Source organism: Sturnira hondurensis, unplaced genomic scaffold (assembly GCF_014824575.4).
Source record: "Sturnira hondurensis isolate 20B ecotype Veracruz unplaced genomic scaffold, ASM1482457v3 Scaffold0002039, whole genome shotgun sequence".
Classification (NCBI taxonomy): domain Eukaryota; kingdom Metazoa; phylum Chordata; class Mammalia; order Chiroptera; family Phyllostomidae; genus Sturnira; species Sturnira hondurensis.
In genome coordinates, this window is record NW_028074670.1 from 915,652 (window position 1) to 939,980 (window position 24,329).

Below are 24,329 nucleotides of genomic sequence, written 5' to 3' on the forward strand. Positions count from 1 at the left end.
CAGGGAGACTGAGTGGGATTCCTTAAGTTCCCCATTTATGGGACCTGGTTTTCTGAAAAGCTTTCCTACGCAGCCCAGGCCCCAAGGCAAGAGGGGTGCAGAGCAGCCCGCAGGTCACTCTCTGGACCCGGATTCTGAAGGCCACCCACATCTCAAGCCAACTTTCGGGAGTGCAGGGGAACAGAGGACTTCCGTGCGGGGTTGTGCTGCTGCCACACGAGCACCTGTGAGCCACTCGGACGGGTGGTGTGGGCAGCAGGGCAGCCCTCAGCGCCATCCGCACGCTCCCAGGCGGGGGCAGCAGGCACTCCGCACGGCACCCGCCAGTGTCTGCCGAGGCCGACTGGGAGCCCCTGGAGGTGGGGCATCTACTCTGAGACTCCTTAATCCACCCTGGTCCTTCCTAAACCCTGGATTCTACTCAAAAGAAGGATCTCATAGACATGGCCTTGGGTGGTGAGAGAGAGAATGGTGCGGGGAAGTCTTCCTTCTGTCTGCCTTCTTCCCCAAACCACCTGGCCACAACCTGGCACACCGCCTTCCTGCTGGAATTATGAGTAACACCTGTCTCCCCAGGCCCTGGTCTAACCTGGGCCTCCCACATCTGAGATGACCCTGACCCAGATTTGCACCCCACAGGCCCTGCTCAGCAGAGGGCCTGAGGCCCAGAAGGACTTACTCAGCAAGCTGGAGTTCGGGAAGCGCCAGGCCTCGCCGTAGGAGGAGTAGGGGGTGTGGCCATAGGCATTGCCAGAATATTCGCTTCCTGTTGGAGGCACACAGGTGAGACGTGAGGTGGAGCACGGATGTGGGGCTGGGGTCGCAGAGAAGGGTGTGCAGGGCTGGCACTGGGTGAGCCCTGGGGCACAGGTGGAGCCAGGGCAGGACAGTGGGAGCTCAGAAGGCCCTTCCCTTAGGTGGCCCTCAGCCAGCATCATTTTGAGCAGGTTCCTTCCCACCAGATACTGGCCCCCTACCCTAACAAGCTTGTCCCTCACAAGAACCTCAGGAGGCAGATGTTCTTACTATGCCCATTTTCCAGGTAAAGAACTAAAGCCTAGGGACTTGCATGTGCTCACAGAGCAGGAGGGATTGGTGGAGTTTGGGAACTGTGACTCCGGGGTCCAGGTTCGAACCCCTTCCACTGCTGCCGTGACCTTCTGTGCAGGAGTCCAGGAGGGGTCAGTGGGGTCAGGGGGCAAAGGAGGTTCCACTGACAAGTCAGTCGGTGTGCAGAAGCGGCTCACCCTCCCGGGCACATTCGTCAGGAAGGGGTGTCTGTGTGTGTGTGTGTGTGTGTGTGTGTGTGTTGGGGGGTTGATGTTGGAAACTAGGGAAGGAGAGGCAGGAGACGCCCTGGAGGCACCGGCCTCTGGCAAAATCTGTCCTGGGAGCTGCTCTGAGGGTCTTGTTGTCCCATCCCAACACTGCTACTTAAAGCAAACTTGGTGCATGAATTTACACAAAGTAATCAGATCACTTCTTTCTGCAAGTGCATTCTTGGCTTTACAAAAGGATTATTTACCAAAGAAATTACTTAAGAATGCCCTCGAACAACCACAAAGTCAAGCAGACACACCCATCGGTTCTTCCGCACACGCAGGCCCCTGACGCCCACAGCACTCCTCACGCTGCCCATTCTCAGGTGGAGGGTGGGGCACCGAGAAATGGCTGCTCAGATCACACCTCGGTAAGGGGCAGAGCAGAACTTGACCGCAGGGCTCTCCATTCTGCACTTCAGGCAATCCCTTTCTGCAGTTAGAATTCCCACGACAAAGCCGGGTTCCTGCCAAACCTGAGGTCCCGTCAGCATCCACACTGTCTTTCTGAAACTCATTGCTGTTGGGAGCTGAGTGCCTCAGTGGCTTCCCGTATCCTTCCCAGACTCTGAAAGGGAGGCTTGAAACTCTGAGCCTTGGGTCAAATCCGTGCCCCCGCCTCAGCCACTTCCTGGCTGTGTCACTTTGGGCAAGTCACATAACTTCTATGAGCCTTGCTTTCCCCATCTGTAAAATGGGGCATGTTGTTGTCCTTATCTCCTGCGGTTTTCATGAGGATTGAGTTAGATAATGCACTATATGAAATGCTTAGTACCATCTTTGGTGTGTAAGGAACTCTCAAGGAAAGCCAGCTTTTATTCTCTCCCCATTAATTAAGCACATGCTAAAATAAAGCTCCACAGCCCTGGTTGGGCTCTGGCCTGGCTGCTGCCCTGCCAGAGAAGGAGGAGGCACCGGTACAGGAGGGATGGAAGCGAGGAGGAGGGGCAGGAGGAGGAAGCTGAGGGAGTCAGCTGGCGGACTGGCCTCGGGCAGAAACAGAGCAGGTTACTTAGCAGGGAGAGTAGGTCCAACTCAAATCAGGCTCAAAACATACAAGCAAAGGGGGAGAGAGAGGGAGAGAGGGAGGGAGTAGGGAAGCAGGAAAAAAGCAAAGAAAAAGAGAAAGGAAGAAACTAAAAGATAATCTACTCCGACCATTCATTTCCCACATGAAGAAACTGCTACCCAGAGAAAGACTTTACGTAGCCCAGTGCCACCTGCGCAGTGGGAGCTTGCACCAGGCCCGGCCCCAGCTCCCACTCCAGCTGTTTTTCACGCCCTACCACGCAACAACCTGCCCTGTTTGCTGCTGCTGTAGGCAGACCCCTCTGGTGTCACTGCCCCCAGGGAGGAAGCCACGTCAACGCTGGCTGCACAAGGGCCCCGGTGCCTCCACGCCCCCCACCCCCACCCAGTGCAGACACTGCTGGCTGTACGGGACAGGAAGAGAGATGGGAAACGCAATGTGTCTGCCCTCTCCTGTTGTCACTTACTCGTGCATTCATTCATTCACACACATAGTCTGTCCCCTACTGAACTCACCTCTGCTAGCCTCTGTCTGCTTCAGTTACAAAGAAGCTGCAGTAGGAACGGGACTAGGGAGGCGATGCAGCGTCCTCCCACCACCAGACCTGTCCATGTCCCCGCACCCACAAAAGGCCAGGTGTCCTCTTTGCTCTGCATCCCGCCCCACTCACCGTGGGAAGGCCGTGGCCACTACAATGGAAGCCTTCCCTCTTCTGACTCATTGGTTCTCCCTTTCTCACTCATCTCTTCCTTTAGCCAGCAAACATGCTTTGTTACCTTCTCTTTTAAACATGCACTTCCTGTCCCACATCCCTCCTCGGGTCCCAGGCCTTCTCTCTGCCCCACTGTCCCCACCTTCACCTTTGCACTCCCCTCCAATCAGGTTGGCCCCTCATCTCCCCAGCCTCTACACAGCCATTCCAGTGGTCACTCTGAGTCCACCACCCCGTAAACTCTCAGCCGACCGTGACTCACCCACCCATCCCTCTCTTGGGGTGTGCGTCCTGACCCGCTGGCCTCTCCACCTTACTCTCTTATTTCCTTCTCTGCAAGAACTCTGAATGTTGAAGATTCCTAGGGCTTAATGTGTGAGCGCTCTGTGAATTCCCACCCACCTTCTCTTTGCCATGATCCTGTCAAATCTTTGGCATTAAACAACAGCTCTGAACAAATGTAGGCCCTCATCGGGATGATTTGCTGACTTCAGACACATGTTGTGCCTACTGATTTACTAAACCGTGTGCCTAGGAGGTGTCTCAACCCTAATCTGGCCCAACGGAACTCCAGATTTCCTTCTGCCACACACTCTCTCTTTTCCTCCACTGGTCTCCCCCATGGGTACTCGCCATCACCATCCATGCAGTTTCCCAAGCTCAAAACCTAGGGGTCATCTTTGTTTCCCCAGTGTTTGAACCCCTACAACCCATTCACCAGCAGGGATTGTTGGCTCTACCACCAGCATTTGTCCTCAGCGTCTCTATTCTCCTCCTGCACTTCGGCCTCTTGCCCAAGGCCACCGTATGAACATCTGCAGTTGCCCCTCCCGTAACTGGTCCCTGTGCTGTCTCTACCCACTGCCTACCACCAGTTTTCAAAGGAGCCTGAGTACTCTTAAATTTGACCCAGCACTGCCAACCTCCCATCCGAGTTCTGTCCCTGCTCACTCACACCCTCTAGACGTCTGTATGCAACTGAACTAGTTCCTGCCTTGGGAACTTCACCCTTGTCCTTCGGGGTGGGGGATGGTCTGCCCCAGTGGGTCCCTTGGCTGACCACACTGAACACCTCAGAGAGGCCTCCTGGGTCACCTGATCTAAAGCAGTATACCCTCTCCCTGTGGCTTTGTATCACATCATTGTCTTTTGTTCTCTTTACAGCATTTGCTGCTAAAATTATCTTGCCTATTCACTCATTGACTTGTTTGCTGCGATTTTTTTCTCCAGTAGTAGGTCGTAAGCTCCATAAATGGAGAGGCTCGTCTGGTTCATTGCTATATCCCCAACATCCTATGGCGCAGATCCTCACCTGGTATTAGTTAAGGGAAAAAGCAGTGGATGGATGGATGGTTGAAAAAGTGGATGATGAAAGGATAGATAATAAAAAGTGGATAGATATGAAAGGAGGGATGTATCAAAGAATGAATGGGTAAATGAAAAGATGGATGGATGGATGGATGGATGGATGGATAGAAGGATAAAATAATGGATGAGAAAATGCCTGTACATATGAAAAATGTATGTAAACGTGCATGGAAGAAAAGATGGACAGATGGGCAGATGGATAGATCAAACCATCTCTGAAGCTGTGGGTTCAGCTCCAGAACAGGCGTGAGTGAGCATCATGAACCATGTTAATGGGTCAGCAACAACGACAACAATTAGAAGGCAAAACAAGACAAATCTGCGTCCTGTCCTGTTCCTGTGTCGCTGTCCTATAGCTGACGTGTCGTTATCTCTGGCGTGGTGGGAGGCAGTGTTAAAATCCCTGCTTTTGCACAACTCCGTCGCTTAGTACGGCTACCACCCTGAGCACGCTGCTTCGCTTTTCTAAGCTTGTTTCCTTATCCTTATAAACCCAGGCTCATGCCAGATCCCCAGGCTTAAGGTAAGGATAAATGAGAAATAGCAATGTCTGTGAATGGCCAGGCACACAGAAGCGAGAATAAGTGCTCTCTTCCTTCCTTCCACAACTGACCGAAGACTGTCATTACCATGCCTTGCTCGAAGCATTTATTATGTACATAGCACATAGTAGGTGCTTAATGAAGGTTTAATGATTTTCATGGAAGGGATCCTCAAGGTCACTGGGATATTGTAGCCACTGGTAGAAGATGGACAAATAATTTTTCCACAAAAAATTCCTTAAGAACTTATTTGCATCAGGAAGTTCCTAGGAACCAGGTGAAACAATTTAACAGCACATTTTCTGAGAACCAGATTAGCATGTAACTTATCGGAGCCGATCCACCACACAAGGCAGGGCCCCTCCCTTTTGCAAGCCACTTGCAGTGGATGCTGTGGTCGTGCTGGGTTTTTTTTTTGTCCACAACACCCACGCAGGATGAGGTTTTTCTGGAAACAACCTGGAGGCCTTTGATGAGAGGCCCAAGCCTTGCAGCTACCTCCCAGGTCAGACTCTGGGCCCCAGGAACCCTTTGCCCTGGGCCTGCCCCTGGAGATGATTCATAATTAAGAGAAAAGCCCTGGGCTTTATGTTTCTTCCTCCCCTCTAAGCGGGCGGCAGGGGAAGGTGGAGAGGTTGGAAGGGGGATGGGGGAGCCAACTGGAGCCTGGGATTTTGATTGAGAGGCCCCATTATCCACACTCTTAAAAAAATAACCGAATCTTTTCCTTTTTTATCTTGACCAATCTCATTTCACGCTCCAGAAGAGGAAGGAAGGGAGGGAGGGAGTCCGGGGCCAGGAGGGAGAGAGGAGTCAGTATTCTGTATTTTCAACGCTGCATTAAGCACATCGCCACGGTAACCAGGCAGCAACAAGTGCCAGCTCAGCAGGTTCCCAGGGAGCATAGGGCCTTCTTTCCTCCCTCAGCCTCCCTCCCTCCCCTCTGCCCGGGAGAGCCTGGTCCCCTGCCCTCACACGGGGCACCAGAGTGGGTGGGTGGCGATGGCAACCCCTACCAGGGGACAGGGAAGCAGGCCTGGGTGAAGGAAGAAGTTTCACCCAGGTGCCAGGCCAGGGCACCTGGCCCAGGGCTGGCATGGGGGTCACAGGGGCCCTGATTCAGCCCCTTCTAAAAGCTCCAGGTCCTCAGGCCCCCGGGCAGTGGAAACGGTTTGATCTTATCCTCCCATCCTTCCTTCCTATATGGTTCCTGAGAGAGACACTTGTCCAGAGACACTCTCCTTGTTCTTTCTCCTCATGTGTCCAGACCTTGACACCCTGGGTGGTGGTGACCACTGTGGTGGACAAAGAAGCCTAAAGGACTGGCAGGCAGGACTCCAAGACAGCCCAATGGCGGTGGAGAAATGTCCCCAGCTCTTCTCACACTCTGCAGTACCGCTGGAGTATCTAGAACGCGGGTCCCTCCCATGCAGGGCTGAGTGAATGTGGGGTGTGAAGGGGGCTATATTTCCACCACCATCGTCATCATCATCACCTGTACCATTCATATTTAAGTGTCACAGAAAGGTAAACTGAGATTCACCAGTTAAATAACTGGGAGACCATGGGTTACTTAAAGGCTGGGCTTGTTTGCCCGCCAGTGTTTTCAGCCCCAAGAACCCTCCCTCAGGGAGGGACCCCTGAATGGATGCAAGAAGCAGCTGGGCTCCAATCAGAGCGCTGGTCTGCCTCGGCCGCTCCCTTTTCACCACTGTGGGTGACGTGGGAGTACCTGGGAAGAAGAAAGCCAAGCTGGGGAGATTCAGGAGCCAGGGCTGCACTGAAGTCTGTCCTCCAGACATTTACAAAGAGATGCACTTGCCCTGACCAGTGTGGCTCAGTTGGTCGGGTGTTGTCCCTCAAAGCAAAAGGTCACTAGTTCAATTCCTGCTCAGGGAACATGCCTGGGTTGCAGGTTCAGTCCCCAGTCAGGGCAACCAAGTGATGTTTCTCTCTCACATCAATGTTTCTCTCCCTCTTTCTCCCTCCCTCCCACTCTCTCTAAAAATAAATAAATAAAATATTGACCAAAAGGAGAGATACACCTTTCAGTCCATCCTTCAGTGCCCTTCAGGAAGTCTATGCGTGGGACACACCCCTCCTCTTGCTCCACCTTTGGCCAACACTCCCTCTTCGCAATGCTCCCCCAACCCCTGCACAGCCTGTCCCCTTACCTGCCACCATGCCTGCGATGGCGGAAGAGGCATAGCTGCCCTGTCCACTGGTGGGGATGTGGGGTGGGTATCCGGGCAGTGTGGGCCCCACCATCTCTCGCCCTGGAAAAACACAACAAGGCGTCATCAATGGGGCCAGAGGAAACCCCTGGACTTACTGTCTTTCTTCCTGGAGGGTGAGCAGGCCTTCCCTCCTGCGAAGCTCCATCCCAAGCCAACTTCACGGCACCGCCCCCTGCTGTGCAGCGCACCAACTCCACCACGAGGGGGCGCGGCTGTCGCAGTCAAGCATTGTTCCCTGCTCTCCGGTGATTTTTTCAAGTGAATCTTATTCATCCATAAAATGTATGGGGTATTGGCAGGAGGTTGGGGCTATGTCTTCTGGGTCCTCATTACTGCCAACCCCCCACTGCGTCAAGCACAGCAGTGGGCACAGCTGGCCTAAATGAGTACATGACAGGTCACTGGACTCAGAGCTCACACCCTCCCAGCCCAAGCTCTGAGCAGGACCAAGAACCAGGCCCTACTTGGGGTGACATGGTTGTGGCCTGCTAGCCCCCTGCTGTCCTGTTTTGGACCCATGGCAGACATTGCTAATCAATCACTGTGCTTTTTTTCTCACTGAGCCAGGGGCGTTCCTCCCGGCCTGACGTGTGGATACCAGCCACCAGAATTACATGGGGCCAACCAGCTGTCCTGACCTGGAAAGGAGACGTGTGCCAACACACGTGTTTACACGTGCCCACAACCCCCACATCCGTCCATTCCATTCCTGAAACAAACATTTTCAGCATAGCCGATGCCCATCTCTTTGTTAATCTACATTTGTGGGTGACGTTCTTGCCCTGGTGACATTGAGTCAGCTCTGTGAGGTCCCCATGTCCCTGGTTCCACCTGTCCTCCATATCAGGAAGTCAAGCCTTCCCATTCAGGAGAGCCCTCATGAGCTGGTGAGTTTCTGTCCACCTCACCCTGTGCCAACAGCCACATGTCCCTCCACCCGTTTCTCCTCCTTAAAATCTGCAGGCCCAAAGTAGCTCCCTCATCAAGGGTTCTTAGCAAGGTGACAACACATGGTGGCCTGCCCAGGTTATGACCACTGTCCCAGCGTATTTATTAATAATGCCCATTTCATGCTCAAAAGGCCCCAGTTTGAAGGACGAATTATTTGGTCGTCTGAGCTCTTGGTGATGTCCTGGGTTTCTCAAGCTCGGCACTACTGAAGTAATGGGGTTGGATTGGCCTCTGCGTGGGCCCTGCATTGCAGGGTGTTCAGGGCCATCCCTGGCCTCTGCCCACTGGATGCCAGTAGCAGTTCCCACCCAGTGTGACAACCAGATGTCTCCAAATATTGCCATGTGTCCCCTGGTTACAAAATTGTCCCTGGTCAAGAACCACTGTGTTAGACTGTGATCCTTTCACCTAAGACCTTCCGCCTCTTCCACACCGGGGGGCTGCTATTTCTCCTAGGGCTCATATGGGCCCCTCTGAGCCCCTGGCAGCCAGCCTACCAAGTCCATCCCCTCTACGGCACTGCCTGTCCACTTCCCTCCCATCGGTCCCTGTAGGTCCTTCATACCCCAGCCTTCCAGGGGGTGCCTGGTAGTGATAAAGAGAAGGTATGTCCGTGGAAAGCCATAAACTGTCTAAACCACACTGACTAACTCCTCTCTACCTCTCCTTCAGGGCAATCCCTGAAGGCAAGTTCTTCATTCAACAGATACTTATAAATGAGTACCATATACTAGGCACTTTTCTGACCACTTGCGGACACAGCAGGAAGCAAGGTGCTAGGTCAAGATGGGGCATAGACTACGATGGGCGCTGGGAGCCAAGCGTAGGGGATCAACAGACGGCACCAGGCCCACCGGACTTGTGCCCTTCCTTTGGAGGGAAGCATCTGGGAATCCGAGGACCTCAGTTCCCGTCCAGCTCACATCCCTAGTGCCTTTGGACCAGCTGCCTACTTGCCCAAGCCTCGGTTCCTTCACATGCAAAGTGGGGAAAAAAGAAGGGAAGCGTATCCATGGTATCACTATTACTGTCTCCTCTCTATTGCTGTGATGCTATCAGCGAAATCCAGAGCCAGGGTTTTGGGCAACAAGTGAACATTCATCAGCACAACGAACACATTCTACGAATTGTTACACGTCAGAGGAGCCTTTTAAAATGAATCGTATCTGAAGTGAGGCATCAGTGAAACTGCAGGAATGTGTGGATACAAATAGACACCACCCTAATTTGTTTTACCTTTGGTGTGGTGTCTAGCCAGCTGGGAAGGGTGCTGGACCAAGCGGAATGGAACCCGCTGGGATTCTGCAGGTGGGTGTCGTGCACGGACCCAGGGTCCAAGCAAGCAAGGGGCTGGAAATGTTGGTGAGGAAAAAGGAATTTTAGTGTGTTTAGAAGTAGCAGGAAAAGTGTGCAGAAGGTATACTGGGGTACAAACTTATCTTTCTTCAAAGATGACTGCAGTGTGGTCAGTTCTCGGACTTGGCCCTCCTCAGCCCTTAGACCCAGCGCCTGGCCAGGAGCCCACGACAAACAAGGACTGAGTAACATGGTGGCTTTAAGGGCGGGGGGAGCACAGAAGGCGGGCAGGCGGCCCAAGCAGGAGAGTGATGGGAGAGGCGGTGTTGGATTGAGACCCGCTGACTCCTCTCTTCCTCTCTCCCTACTTCCTCCTCTGGAGGTGGGAGGGTGGGACCTAGGTCCAGGCCAGGCTGAGGAACACATTACTTCATTTCTTTGAACCGTATCGTCCTGCCCATCTGTCTCATGAGAAGCTAGGTTGGATGGGAGATGGTGAAGTGGATTCACCTTGCTTCTTGATCAATTGCTGGGGGCCTCCTGAGGCCTTCTGAGGCTGTGTCTGTGTCTACCGCGAGAGGGCTGGGGGTGAGGAGGTCGGTCTCAGTGCTCAGGTGGCCTCTTTGCAGGACTGGCCTAGGGACTGTCCAGGGCTGCCCTTCCTCCTGCCCTTGTCCTGTCCTTTCTGTCTCCTGACCCTGCCGCTGCTTGAGCAGCCCAGTGGGCAGAGCTCCAGGGCACATACTCCCCGTAAGCCACAATTTTCTTCAGTCACCGTTGCCCCCTGGGCCCCATCCCATGAGAATTAGCCTCCAAATTGCTCCTGGAAATTGAATTCATCAGTCTCATTCCCCTGTATTTTGAGACTTTGATCCTCGTCTCTCCTTGGTCACCTAATTTCCTCCCAGCAGAGCTGAGGTTTCTGAACCAAATGCCGGAGAAGGCCCTGATGGCCTCCTCCCGTGACCTTGGCCTCCTGGACAGGCCGGTGTGACTCCCTTCAGCCCTGTCTCCGACTGTAGTTCCATAAACTTTCCTTTCAGTCCCACAAAACTCATTGCTTCAATTCCTTAAATACATGGTTTCTTCCCCAAAAGGCAAGAACCTTTCAACCTTCTTGGAAATGAAAGCGCAGAAGCCGTGAGGCAGAGGCCCTCCATCACGGGCTAACCATGCCCTTTTATCGACTTACTTATTTTAAGGCTCTTCACCATAAATTTATCTTTGGCTTGTAGTTCTATCTCCTCTCTACTCAAACATACTTCCAGCATGGTCTTACAAGAGCTGGTGTAGACACAGATCCAAACTGAGTTGTCATGAAGGGGGCTCTAGAAGAAAACACGGGCACCTGGATACAGCGGTAATAGCGCAATATTGGTAAATAGGAGGGTCAGAACCGCCGTGGGGAGGAATTCAGAGGGAAGAGGTGGTTTCAGACAACTTTATTTGCCCCTTTGATGTCCGCCCTCTACATGACCCTTTTCAATTCCTTATCTTGTTCTGATAGCAAGGAGAATTTATGGCAATCCAGAAATCCCTCTGGCAGGACTAAATATAATTTTGCACCAAAGGATGGAGGCGGGTAATAGACTCTTTGATGATAAAACCGGACTCAGAGGCTTCTGACCGGCTGAGCTGGAGTGAGCCCTGGAGCAGTCAGGACCAGGCGCCTCCAGACCGTTCCTGGCAGATGTGTTGGGACCTCAGACTGGGCATCTGAAGGGAACTGGGAGGAATGGCTGGCAACACTGAGTTCTCCAAAGCCTGATGCTGCTTCACTCTCGGCTGGTTTAGGGAGAAGCTGAGAGTCGGAAGGACAGCCAGAGCCCCTGGGTGGGAAAGGGAGTGACCCGGGGAGAGCGAGGAGGGCAGGGGTTACAAGAGGCAGCAGCAGGGCCCTCAGGAAGCCTCAGAGGAGGAGGGTCCATGGAGGTGGGGGCTGAGCTGGTCATGGAACGCACACTCACCACCTCCCTCCTCTCCCCTGGGTCCTGGCCTCCTTTCCTTTCTTTTAAATTCACCTCTTCCTCCATCGACTAGGTTTCTAGTCCCCCTACCCTTGAGGTCCCTCCCCTGCGAACCTCCTACCCTTCCTTCTCCCTGTGTGGCCTCCCAGTCCGCTCATCATGTTTTAGCCACATGGTCGGTGTTTAGGTCCAGTCTTGACCAGGGCTGCATGTGGACATTCTTTAAGGAGCTCCAGGACAGCGCCCTGGGTTCAACCCCCACAGGGCTGGCCCAGTTTTATAACTGCTGCCCTGACTTGCTTCCCACTCTTGGCAACCTGCCTGGACCCAGTCCCTGAGCCTGGGCTCTGCTCGCTGTCCTTGGAGCCCCTGACTCCGTGTCCGATGGACCCTCAGCTGGCCATCAGCCTTCCCAGGGGTCACACACGCCCTGTGCCTTGTCATCACCTGGGCCTGAGTCGGGCCACCCACCTCAAGGACACACCCAAGCTGTGCATTTGCTGCCTGAATGACTCCCGGGCATCTGCCGAGAGCCGCTCTGCCGCGAGCCGCTCTGCTTCGTGGTGCACGTCCCGAAGCTGGTCTGGAGATGGGGCGTGTCACTAAACTAAGAGCTGACAGAGGTTGGAATCATCCCCTGATTTGACTGCATGCTCCTGGGAGCACTCGAAGCCTCGACAGGACGGCAGGGTCGGGGGAAGTTGTGGGGCTGCAGGGCACTGAGTTTGCCCCAGGCTGTTCCAGCTACACTTTGTACCAATATCCAGGCTGTGCTCTGAGACGTCTGTCCTTTCCCCTCACTTGGATGGTCCTGGTCCCCACACTCACATGCTTCGTCCACACCCTTATTCTTTACTGGTCTCACTTGGGTCCACCTGACCTTGGCCTGCCATTCACAAGAGGCAGGCAGCCTGTCCAGTGGTGGCCAGTCCATGCACAGGGGACAGGGCCTCTCATGCTCCCCCTGTCTCCTCCCTGCCCTGTCCCATTTTCTCTGGCTGACATCACTCCACCCAGCTCTCAGATTTTTCTCCTTTCATCACTTTGGTCAAAACAAATGACCCATCTCTGCTGACTTCACCCTCTCTTGAAATTCTGAACTCTGAGTCAACATTTTCTTTCTCGCTGCCTGCACACTGGGCTCCCTTTATTAACCCTTTACCTCTGTGCCCTCCTCTGCTAAGATGACCTTCCACATCGGATGTGGGGGTGCACCGAGGAAAACTTCCAGGTGCCCGATGGAGGTGTAGAGTCATTATAACAGAGGGTGGATGAACTCAGGCTACATGACCCGTGGTCCCTCGGGTGGGCGGAGATCTTGCTCTTCTGAGGCAGTGGTTTTCAAATTCCGGGACTCCCAGGGGGCAGCGCCAGTCATCATTTGTTTGGCTTGGGACCTGACTTCCATAAAGCATTCATTTCAAGAGAGAGCTTCGAGGTCCCCAGCATGTTTGAAAACCACTGGTCAGAAGGGCTGTCCCCCACACTGGCTGGTGTGCTCAGTGGATTGAGTGCCAGCCTGTGAACCGAAGGGTTGCAGGTTCAATTCCCAGGAGGGTCACATGCCTGGGTTGCAGGCCAGGTCCCCATGGGGAGCAGGAAAGAAGTGACCATACATGGATGTTTCTCTCCCTCTCTTCCTCCCTCCCTTCCCCTCTCTCTAAATAAATAAAATCTTAAAAAAAAAATTTTAAAAGAAGGGCTATCCCCCTTCTGCCTCCCCCATAGGTCCTGGTTTAATGCCTGAGTGCACACCTGAAACAGCCCATCGCTGTGGGGGTCCTCCCGATATCTGAGAACCGTTATGGGACTCTGCCTTTCACCTTTACTCCCCTGCAAGCCTTCTCTGCCCAAGCCATATACCTCATTCTCTCAGCCGCTGCTCGGGCCCTGGCTGGATGGCTGATGGCCTTCTGCCAGGGAGACCCAGCCGTGCCAGGGTCGGACGCACAGGACACACTGGGCCGAGCCCTCGCCCGTCCTCACCCTTTCCCACTCAGGCCCCAGCCGGCCCCTTCTCCCTGAGCCTGCCTCCCCTCAGGACAAGGGCTTTGCTCTAGACGCCCCTAAGGTGCTTCCAGCTTGAATGCTTTGAGGAGCCGAGACTCTCAGGTGGGTGAGTTGCTCTGCTGAGTGTCCTTCAAGGGTGAGGCTGTGAAGCGTGCACAGTGGGAGCTACACTGTGGAGACCCAGCTGTGACTGCCACACTGTCTTCTTCAGGAATTTGATCTAGAAATTGCCTCCAAAATGCAATGCCCATTTTACTCGGAAGTTTTGTCAAGTTTTTCTTTCTTTTTAAATGTTTTTATGCAGACCAAGTGTTCACCACTTCATAGCACCTGGCCCCTGGCCTCAGGTCCCTGCTCTTCCATGGGGCCTCGGGGTGAGGTTCTGGAAATCTACCATGCAAGCGCCCACTCCAGGCACCCCCCGAGTGTCTGCCCCCCATGGCTTGATTTTGTTGCTTGGGCCATATTTTGGCACCTCCAACAGTTGCCAGAAGAATTAGGGAAGATGCTGATTATTAACAGAATTGAGGGCCAGAGAGGGGACTGGACCCCTTGGAACCAGGGAATTGGCCCTGATGACCCTCCCACCCCCATGTAGGCTGCAGGCCCAGACCTCCCTGTCGTACCTGAGAGGAGGGCCTGGCCCGTGAGCTGCCCATACACGGAGGCAGCGTGGGGAAAGGCATTGAAGGGCGGGACCGAGGCTCCCGCTGGGACCCCAGAGCCGACTTGCTGCAGGTCCAAAAAGGCGGAGCTAGATAAAGAGGAAGGGGTGGAGCTAGAACTGGACACCTCAGGGCTTTCCTGCTTTATGGCGAAGGGTGAGTGAGGATCTGCCAGGGAGGGAGACAAGGAGAGAGGGTGAGATGATGGTGGGAGCATGCACAACCAAGCCATGAAATGGGGGGTGCGGGGCTCAAGGCAGCGGGAAACCTGTCTGAGGGGGGCTGGGCTGCGTGCTCCTCACGCGGGGGGCGGGACCAGGAGCAGCTCAACCTCTGTTTTGCCTCTGCCAGTGCATACAGAGCACTGCTGTGCCCGCCTCTCCGGCAGTGGGGTCACCTGCAGAGGAGGGGCCAAACTGAGAGGGCCAGATGCTCGTGACCCACTAGGCGGCCCAGCCAGCACAGCCCTCTCTTCTCTCCAGGTCCAGGGCCTTAGTATCTTCCTCTTCACACCAGCCATGCCCTGGCTTCATCTGCTTTCTAGCTCATTTGGCAGCCTGGCCACACGGCCCAGGAGATTCTGAGCATCCTACCTGTCACCACGGGGTAAGTCTGGTGAGTTGAGAGGTTGCGCCCCAAGGGTGTGTTGGAAGTGGTCAGGGTGGCCTTTCCATCGTCCAGGGCACTGTTGAGCAGAGGCAGTGGGTAAAGGCCCTGAGGAAAAAAGAGAAGTCAACATAGAGGCCCCTGGAGCAAGCCTTACCTGCAGCCAACATCAGAAAACACTCCCACATTGTCCCTTTCTTCTGCTCATTCTTGGCTCCATTCAGTGTGCTTAATTTATTCTTATTCTCTGACTTACAGCCCCACCGTGCTTCTCTTAATCCCAGACTCAAAGTTCCCCCTCTGCAGCCAGCTGGTGATCTGTTGAGCAGACACAGGATGGGGCGTCTCCCTCCGAGGCCCTTACCCCAGCTGGACTGCAGGTGCCCCTCCTGTCTGCTCCCACAGTGTGAACCCACCAAGGACAAGATACGAGGTCAGGCCTTTGGCCCAAAGGACTCTGCACAGTGTTTCACTCAGTCATGTACTTTCCCCCAAATAGGAAATGCGGGCACAGAAAGGTCAAGAAATGTGTTACTCTTTCATATGGGGCAGAGCCAGGATTAAACACCGGGTACCTGGCTCCTGGGCCATGCTCCCAGCCGCTGCCCTAAACTGGCTGACATCATCTACACTCGCACCTGCGGAGAGCTCTGCCTTCATTCTCCTGATCTGCCCCCGGCAGCCCTGTGATGTGGGCAGGCGCTGTTGCCTGTTGTCTCTACGGAGACCCAAAGCCCGAGGCCTCTGTGAAGCAGGGGCTACAGTCGGGCATTCTCTCCTGCAGTAGCTCGGCAGACTCAGTTCTCCACCAGAACAGGTGGATTTCCTCTCTCTCTCTCCATGTGTAAGCAAACAGAAATGTTCAGGTTCAGCTTGAAGATGGTATTTGGGTTTTGTTTGAAAAACTCTTTATCAAGTAGCTGGGGTTTTCTTTATTAAGACTTCATAGTAGGCTCTCCTGGCCTCCACTGCACAAGGGGGCCGCCTCCGAAGGTGCTCCCTCCAGAAAGGAGTTGTTCAGTTCCAAGGGGCACACATTACTCCTCCCCGTCACCCTCCCACCACAGGACGAGGCAGCACACACAGTGCACACCTGTCCCCTGTGTGAGGGCCGTGCAGGTCACCAACTCGCTCTGTGAAACTGTGCAACACTGAACTCAGAGAATGCTTCCTGGACACAGTTGCTTCCAGTAACTTCCACCGAGCTGGCTCTCTAAGGAGATGCAGCCCTTTCCGGTTCCGAGTCTGGCACTTCTGGCACCTCAATCAGTTCTGGGGGCCACCAGGGCGCCGTTATCGTGCAGAGCGATTACCGACTTAGCGACACCGAGGTTCATGGCTCCGAGGCAGGGCGGAGATGCTCACAGCACAACTTAGAAATTGGGCAAAATACCTAATTTCTAGAGGGTAAGGCAAGTTTAAAATGCCTTGTGAATGTGTGGTTTCCATACCAAAATACCTATTGAAATCCTACAGCTGCTCCGAAATCCAGGAAATTCTGTGAAAAAAACCCCAAACCTGTACAGCCAGATGTGTTGGTGATGTTGCACAGAATGGCTTGCACAGCTCAGTAGTGACTGGGTTTCTCACGGGAACTGGACTTGAATTGGGGTGCAGGGTGGCACGATGCATCAGAACTAGGGTGAGCTCTGGTTCTGCACTGCCAGCCAAGAAGCTGTCGTGTTCTGACCTCTCAGAGCCTGATTTCCTCACCCGTGTAACAGGGGCAGTGGGGTCTGTTTCATGGGGCTGCTGGAAGTTGCACACGCGTACGGAGCAGCCAGCACAGAGTGCCCGGAACATCGTGTGCTCTATAAACAGTTACCGCAGGCATTGCTGTCTCGGTGATCAGAGGAGTCAGGAGCTGCCAAGTTCTCGGTCTCTGTCACTCTACCATTCACTCCTGCTGATCTGCTTCTCAGTGCACTTGAAAAACAGGACCAGGAGCTGCAGAGACCCCCAAGCCTGGTAGTGAATCGGGGGCAGAGACGAGGCCACGTGACGCTTCTTTGGCACCCTCTCCCTCTTTTTGACTTTACAGAAAAGATAGCATGTCTTTGCCCCACACTGAGGTCAGGTGTGAGGACCTGTGCTTCTCTCAGCTGCCCAGACCACAGGGTCTTGCCGTGCCAGGGGAGAGGACACAGGTGTTCCTTTGGCAGCATTGTAGGTCAGCAAGGGTGGGAAAGTCACCACGCTGGGCTGGGCTGTCCCTGCCCCTCCAGAAGCCGGGTGAATGATGGCCAGCAGGCGACTCACTGGGGGAGTGAGACGTCATGGATGGACATGCCGGGCCTAGTGTCCTTGCCTGGAGGATGAGGGGGTGGAGCAGTTCCATGCCTTCAAACTCCCTTTTCCAGTCTTCGGCGAAGAACCCCACCTAGTAGGTCAGCCAGTCTCAGTGATGCTGGCGCCTCAGGCCTGAGCCCCTCCACAGCTTGCTAGGGCCCTCCCTGCCCTCTCTCATCTCCACACAAATGAAGACCCTGGGCTTTGTGATCCCAAGGTCCCTCTAGTTCTGACTCCCTCACTCCACAATTCCCTATGCAGATGTGCCCTCGTGGTACAGACTCTCAGTTTCGAGACCGAGCAGGGTCCCTCGAGGGGCTCAGGAATGGAGCCAGGGGATGGCTCTGCAGCCCAGCAGGTGCCCAGGGCCTCAGCGACGGGGCTCTTCCACTCCGCCAGGACGGCCGGTGCTTGCACGCTGGGTTGTGCAAGCTCCTTGAACAGGGTGGGCTCCCACAGGGGCACCCCACTCCCTCCAGAGCCATGCGCTGACTCCTGATGAGCACCCAGCCCTGTCCCCAGGTCTGCTGACAGACAGCTTTCTCTGCACCCCTTGTGGCTGCCACCGCCCAGGCTGATAAAATCGCTGACGCAGATCGCCTGCCCAGCTGCAGGCACTGGCATGAGCCCAGCTGCCCAGATGGCCGCTGGCAATGGTTCAGCTGATTGGTAGCCTCATCACCATCGTCCTACTCAGTTCTTAAAGGTATAAGTGCTTGTCTCACTCCTGGACAATGACAGTGTGAGCAAAGAGGGGAAGCAGACATGGCCCTAAGACTCCTCAGCTGGCCGACTGGCTGGGGGGGAGTTGGGGGGTGGGGAGGACACGTGGCTGTTGACTGGTAGTATTGACCAGAGGCAGCCTCCTGGAAGTTCTGTCAGAGAGGCAGCACTCACTGGGCCCAGGGGAGGTGTCTGCTGTCTCTGCCACTTTCTTAGGAGCCGGCCTAATACACACTGTCACCTGTCTTGAGCACCGGAAATGAGAATGCCCTCGGAACTTGCAATCTATTGCCTGGATTTCTCAACTGGTTCACTCAGCCCACTTGCACTGAGTGTCTATTATAACAGGGCACTTGATGGTAGAGATTTTAAAAAGGTGCTCCAAGATGCTGCCCACTGTGTCATTACACCTGTGTCCACAGGACAGCTTCGATCCTGCATGAGAAGTGGCAAGGAGTGGCAGGCTGACGTGCAGAAGCACAGGAGGGAGAGGGCACACACACCTCGGGGGAGGGGGGAGTGGGGGGAGGACTCATGGGCAAAGGGATGCTTGAACTGAGTCATAATGGCTGGGTGGTACTTTTCCAGGCAGAGAAGTGGGAGGAAAGGCATTCTGCACGGAGGCACACAGTGTGCCAGAGCACAGAGGTGTGAACAAGAGTGCATGCTCAGGACATGAGTAATGCAGGGTCCTGGGGTGTGCAGGTGTGAGTGGCTGGAGGTGGGACTGGAAGCGCTGCTTGCGGCCATGGTGCAGAGGCTTTAGGCTGCAGCTTAAGGCTGTGGGACCTGCCCCTGTGGTCTAGGGAGGCGCTGGGGGCGGGGGGACAGCACGACCTGGCTGTGTGGCTCCCCGTGAAAGTGCTGAGCTCAGTATGAGTGAGGGAAGGCAAGAGGGCTGGGGGAGAAGAAGGAGGCACCAGTGTCTGGTTCAACAGCAGATGTTTTGGGCTTGGAGCTGCATGAAACTGGTACCCCAGCCACCGAAGCAACTTCTGGCTGCTTTGGTGGCAGGACTGCAGGCAGTTCAGGGGTCTTCAGAGACCATGCCTTGCTCAGCCCGGCCCGCCGCAGCCCACCTCCACCCCCTGCTTCTCACCTGCTCGCCTTTGGTGTGGCTGGGGGAGGCATAGGCCTCGGAGTAGTGCTGCCGCTCAAAGGGGCACTCGAGGGGCTCGAGGTGGTGCTGGCTGAAGGCGTCCGTGCGGAGGTGCTTGCGGGGCCCGCTGCTGCTGCTCTGGGAGTCGATGCTCAGCCGGCAGCTGTCCTGGTCACCTGGCACCCCCACGCAGGGAGAAAGCATTCAGGAGACCCAGGTACCCATCCCCAGACCAGGGTGGAGAGGCAGACTGAACTGCAGACGGAGGGAAAGGACCCATGTCCTAGGCCTTGGAGCCTGGAGGCTGTGGCTGCCTCAGAGAAAGGCCACGTGCTGCAGGCCGGGGGTTGCCAAGACTACAAAGTCCGGGGCCAAATGGGGGGCTTCTGCCCCATCGGAGCCTGAGCGAACTGCCCTCCTGCACCCCGTCCTGCCCTCCATGCCCCCCACACTCACTGTCATCCATCTTCCTCTTGCTGTCGCTGCTGGGCTGGGCGATCCCCAGCAGCCCATTGATGGAATATGTGGATCCCAGAGAGTCGGACTGGGGTGACTCCGGCGGTGTCACAGCCGAGCTGGGGACTGCAGGGCACGAAAGGGACAGGGTCAGGTTGTGGGAGGGCCGTGCCTGAGAGTCCCGGCCACCAGCATGGAGGAGTCAGGGGGCCAGTGGGAGGGGTTCTGCAGTCAAGGCAGAGGGATGTGTCTCCTAAAGATCTCAGTGACTGGTCCCCGGAGTGTGGCAGGGCTTTGTCCCCATGGAAGAGCTTGGCCCACATGGGGAGTGGACTCTGTGGGCATGTGGGTGGCTCCACAATGTGCACAGATGGCCTGTGTGGGCAGGGGAGTGTGCCTGCAGGCCCTCAACACTTACTCAGTGTGTGTCCTGGGCTCAGGGACTTGGTGGCCACGCAGTTGTCCATGGGGAGATTGAATGGCTGCTGCACTTTGGTCCGGATGATTCTGAAGGAAGGAAGGAAGGCCAGTAGAGAGCAGAGGGGGAAACGGGACCCGTGGCTGCCCCAGATCCGGTTGCTTTTTTGAAATCCTACTTGCGGGTCTTAAAAGCCCCTCACACTCAACCTGTCCACGTCACACCCATGACCTTACTCCTCACACCCGGTCCTCCCAGTGTTTCCATTTCATGGGTGGTACCACCAGTCACTCAAGGAGCAAGTACAGGTGGGGCTTAACCCTGCCTGCCCCAGCTCTGCTCTCAAACTGCCCCCAGGTGCTGCGCTCTGACCCGGAGCCTCCCCAGCCTCGGCCCCTCTCGGCCTCTCACTGTGGTGCCCCAGTGCGCACCGCCACCCATGCTCTCCCCCCAGGTCGATCGCTGGCCACCCCACCCACAGGTGAGCTTCTAGTCTCTTCTCCCTTTGGCAGGCGGACTGGACTTTCAGAAATGAAAGTCAGCCTATGCTTAATACTGCCAAGGGCTTCTTGTTGCTCAGGGGCAGAGGCAGGAACTCCGGCCTGGCCCCTCTCCCCAAAGGGCAGCCTTTGCTGACAGCGCCACCTCGGCCTGATTCCTGTTCCCTCCTCTTTATTTGCTGGCTTTCTCTCGGCTTCTTGTATAAGATCCTGTTGGCCACAGGGCCTTGGCATGGGCTGTCTCAGAGCTCACTCTCCTTATCAGGTAGTGAGCTCTTACTCATTACATCTTACTCAAGGACATATTTTCAGAACTTTCATAAACCAGGTCACTCCATGCGAGCTCACTCACCCTCATGTGCCTCTCCTTAGCAGGACTAGAGTTGCATTTTTACAACTGTTTGTGTGGATACTTGTGTAGCAGGAGTCTTCCCACTAACTGTACGAGTAAGCTCTGCCAGGGCAAAGATTTTGTCCCCAGGACCTAGCATATAACAATGAATTGCGTGTTTATAAATGAATAAGCGAGTAAGCAAATGACTAATTAAAGTCGTGAGTGAATAACTGAATGGCTAAACAACTGAGTGAATATCTGAATGAAGAGTTTTGTGGCTAAAGAAAGGGTTAATTCAAGGGAAAGACTCTCTTGTTGAATGAAAAATGTGGTGTGTAAAGAAGGGAACTGCAGAAAGTGTAGCCAGGTAGGCAACGGGCTGCCTGTGGCCCTGAGGAGGCAAGGGGGTGAGCTGCTGGCCCCTGTGCCTGCAGGCTTCCTGCCTGACTCCAGGCGGTCCTTCCCAGCTCTGCCCCACAAGCCAGGGCCTTCCTCGGGTCTCTCTCATGAGCCCCAAGGCCCCTGGCTGCTGTCTGTCTCTCACCTGTTGATGGAGCTGACACTGGGCACAGTGTCATTGTCACAGACGCCCTCCGCCAGGAGCCGGTCTCGGATCTCCCAGGCGAACATGGTGGGGTTCTGTCGCTTGTAGTCCCCGATCTTCTCCACCACCTTGGGGGTGGCCACCTTGGGCTTGGAGCCGCCTATCACCCCAGGCCGGATGCTGCCCGTCTCGTAGTACCTGCTCCAATAGAAAGCCCACAGATCACCCAGTAGGCAGGCGGGGCTCCGGGCGTGGTCGAGGGGGAGTCCCCCCAAGGCCAGAATCTACTTATAATAAGTTGTATACTTATTCTAGCATGTTTAAACTTCGGTCACCTTCGACGCACTCTCCATCTGATACAACACACCTACCGAGACTTTCTTCCACTGCTAACCGCAGTTTTGAGCTCGTCAATTTTGACGCCTTTAGTGCTTCTGCTGGTTTTTGTTTCACCTCTTCCACCTCATGGGCAAAACGTTTGCCTTTGAGGACTTTTCTCATCCAGGACACAAAAAGCAGTCGCTTGGGGTAAGATCAGGTGAAGAGGGACGGGGTCGTGGATTTTGTTCTAAAACTACTGAACACTCAGCCCCGTGTGGGCAGGTACACTCACAAATCACCCATTGTAAAATGAGCAAACGCACTGAAAGAGTTTTCAAAACAATTCACCGAAGCCAAATGCAGCCTCTCACAGCAATGCCAGCTGGTACACTGATTCAGATGGGTTCCTAGAATATTCAATTATGGTGTTTTGGGGGTCATCCCTCATAGCCAGGCCCTAATCCCCTCTGAGGCTTCTGGAGAGGAGCTCGGGGTAGAATGCGCTCCCCCTGGGCTGGCCTCCAATCCTTGACCTTCCGGTGCTGTTCCCCACCCCCCCCCCACCCCCCCGCATAAGCAGGTTTGTGCTGCTGCCTGGCCAGACCCTCTGCTGAGGCACTCACCCCTGGGCCCCTGGCTTCTCCCTTTCCTCTCCCTCTGGCTAGTATGAGCATCTACAGGGCCCACTTCAGGGGGCATAAAAGATTCCCCTTTAAGAAAGAGAGTGTTCATGCCGGTGCCCTGTGAATCATGGGTTCACAGTAGCGGTTTCCTCTGTCCGGCTTCTCTTGGCTGCAACATGACTCACTCTTCTCCTTGGCCATCCCGGGGTTGTTTACCCCTCCCCAGGAGACCAGCTGGGGTCACTGGGCCCTCTGCCCTGTCTGCTGGCTCACCTTTGCTCCCCATTTTCCCACTCCCTCCCTCGACGGGCACTGGTTTTCTACCAGGTTACCTGGTTCAAGTAGAGGCCACTCCTCACAAAGTCTGGAATCCCTGCCCTGCCCGCATCTCCGGCCTCGTCCAGTTCCTTCAGCTGAGACTTTGCTCCCTGGGTCTTCTCCCCTCCCCTCCCTTCATCCCCAGCTGGCTCCTTGTTCTGGAAACTCTCTGGTCTCCTCTGCCATGAAATGGCATCCACTCTTTAAGTTCTGTCTGTTGCCACTACCTAGGGACCACCTTCTCTCTGGTCCACTCAGCCCATCTTGGGGACCCCTCTCCTGACCCTAGAAGCGGCCACACTCTTCCCTTGACAACTTTCATTGGGGACCCAGAGGTTCCCACATTTTAGCAATAGGCCCTTTGCCTCTTAAAACAGGAGCTCCTTCTGAATCTGCCCACCTACCACTTCAAACACAAATTTACTGGGGAAGGGAGGCAGGGACCCTGAGCTGACATGAAGCTCCCAACCGTGTGCCTTGGGGACATTTCTGATGAGAGAGTGGTTTTCCAGACCAGGTTATGCGGCTACATCAGCCTGGATGCAGGGCTTTGCTGCTCCTGGTTTCTCCTGAACCTTAGCTCGGCAGTTCTAGGCTCTGGCTTTTGAACATGAGAATCATTTGAGGGGCCTGAATAATACCAACCCGGGGTATTGTTCCCGGTAGAACTTCCTCTAAAGTTCTGCTTTAATGGCCATGGGCTGGTACCTAGGCCTCGATTTTTTTAAATTGAAGTTTCCAGGTGACTCTAACATGCAGGGTCACCGGGTCATCACAGAGAGCTCAGAGCATCCAGGCTGCTAGAGAGGGCAGAGGCCTAGGGACCTGCATTTCTCCAAGCAGCCCTGCGCCTCTGGTGGAGGTGCTCGGAGAGAAGCACAAACAAAGCTACAGTTGAGAAGCACAAACTCAGAGCCCCTCATGCAGGGGTTCCGCCCTGGGAGGCACCTCTGGTAGTGCATCCCTTCCCTAGTGGCTCTACCTCCCCCGGTCTTAGCAGGACCTTTGGGGACCTCTCTACTCCTGCTGCGGGGTGGAGAAGCCCTTAGAAAATGAGACGTGAGGAGAGGAGAGAAGGAGAAGGGGGAACAAAGGAAAGAAGAAAAACTAACTAAAGAAGGGGGAAAGGAAGGGCAGGCGCACAGCAGAAGCGCACCGGCTCGGGGCCCAGAGGCACTACCACACCCTGTCCCGGTCCTGGGACCCGGGTCCCTGGGAAGGGAGGTGGCTGCGAAGTTGGCAGGTGAGGAGACCAGCCCTTCGGAAGGTGGTGTGCGGTGAATTTCATGCTTACCTGCCAAGGATCTTGCTGACACAGCCATGGCTGACGCGGAGCTGGCGGGAGATGTCGCAGGGCCTCACGCCCTGGTGGGCCAGGTCCACGATGCGCTGCCGCACCACTTCGGGCAGGGGTCTGCCATTCACAAAGGCCCCTCCCAGCTGGTTCAGCCCTCCGTGGCCTGAGAAGACAATAGTCCCAGCACAGTGGTCAGGGCCAAGTAGGGCAGCCTGATTCACTCTGGATGCGCCCGCCAATTCAAGCACACAAACGTATCATGTGCCTCTTATGAGGCAGGCACAGTACCAGGCCCCAAGGAAGCCCGAGTGAATGAGGCAGATGTGACCTCTGTCCTTGCCTCACGAGGTGTATGAAAGTTGGACCTAGACTGCCAACAGCCCATTAACACACTGCATGACCACTGCTGGGGGCATGGAACCACAGGAGGGGGACAACCTTAGGCTCAGGGGACCACAGAAGGGCTCCTGGAGAGGTCTCAGCTGAGACTGCAGGTGAGAGTGTTAGCTGCGCAAGGGGAGAAAGGAGGAACCCAGTCCAGGTGGTGGAACTCCAGGCAAAGGCGGAGGAGTGAAAAGGAGGTCTTCTGTTAGACTGATCAGCTCCCTAGAGCGAGCTGGGCTAACATCAGGGCTGTGGGCTCCTGTGCTCTGGTGAGGACCCTGGACTTGGAGAGTTTCTGTGGCTTGATTCACATGACCTAA

At 55.1% G+C, this 24,329-nt stretch overlaps 1 protein-coding gene across 6 annotated transcripts in view; it reads right to left on the reverse strand.

The window, feature by feature from the left end:
• PAX8 (paired box 8) overlaps positions 1–24,329 on the reverse strand; it is a 53,147-nt gene that overhangs the window by 1,782 nt on the left and 27,036 nt on the right. The window contains exons 3-11 of one of the 6 annotated variants that reach the window (XM_037038808.1): positions 23,623–23,788; positions 21,067–21,264; positions 19,689–19,777; positions 19,271–19,396; positions 18,815–18,990; positions 14,691–14,811; positions 14,059–14,265; positions 7,146–7,247; positions 680–766 (exon numbers count right to left, since the gene is read on the reverse strand). In XM_037038808.1, coding sequence (XP_036894703.1) covers positions 680–766; positions 7,146–7,247; positions 14,059–14,265; positions 14,691–14,811; positions 18,815–18,990; positions 19,271–19,396; positions 19,689–19,777; positions 21,067–21,264; positions 23,623–23,788 — 1,272 coding nt within the window. Of the gene's footprint in view, positions 1–679; positions 767–7,145; positions 7,248–14,058; positions 14,266–14,690; positions 14,812–18,814; positions 18,991–19,270; positions 19,397–19,688; positions 19,778–21,066; positions 21,268–23,622; positions 23,789–24,329 lie in introns of all 6 variants that reach the window. The other 5 variants (XM_037038802.1, XM_037038824.1, XM_037038815.1 and 2 more) reach the window with 5 other exon arrangements.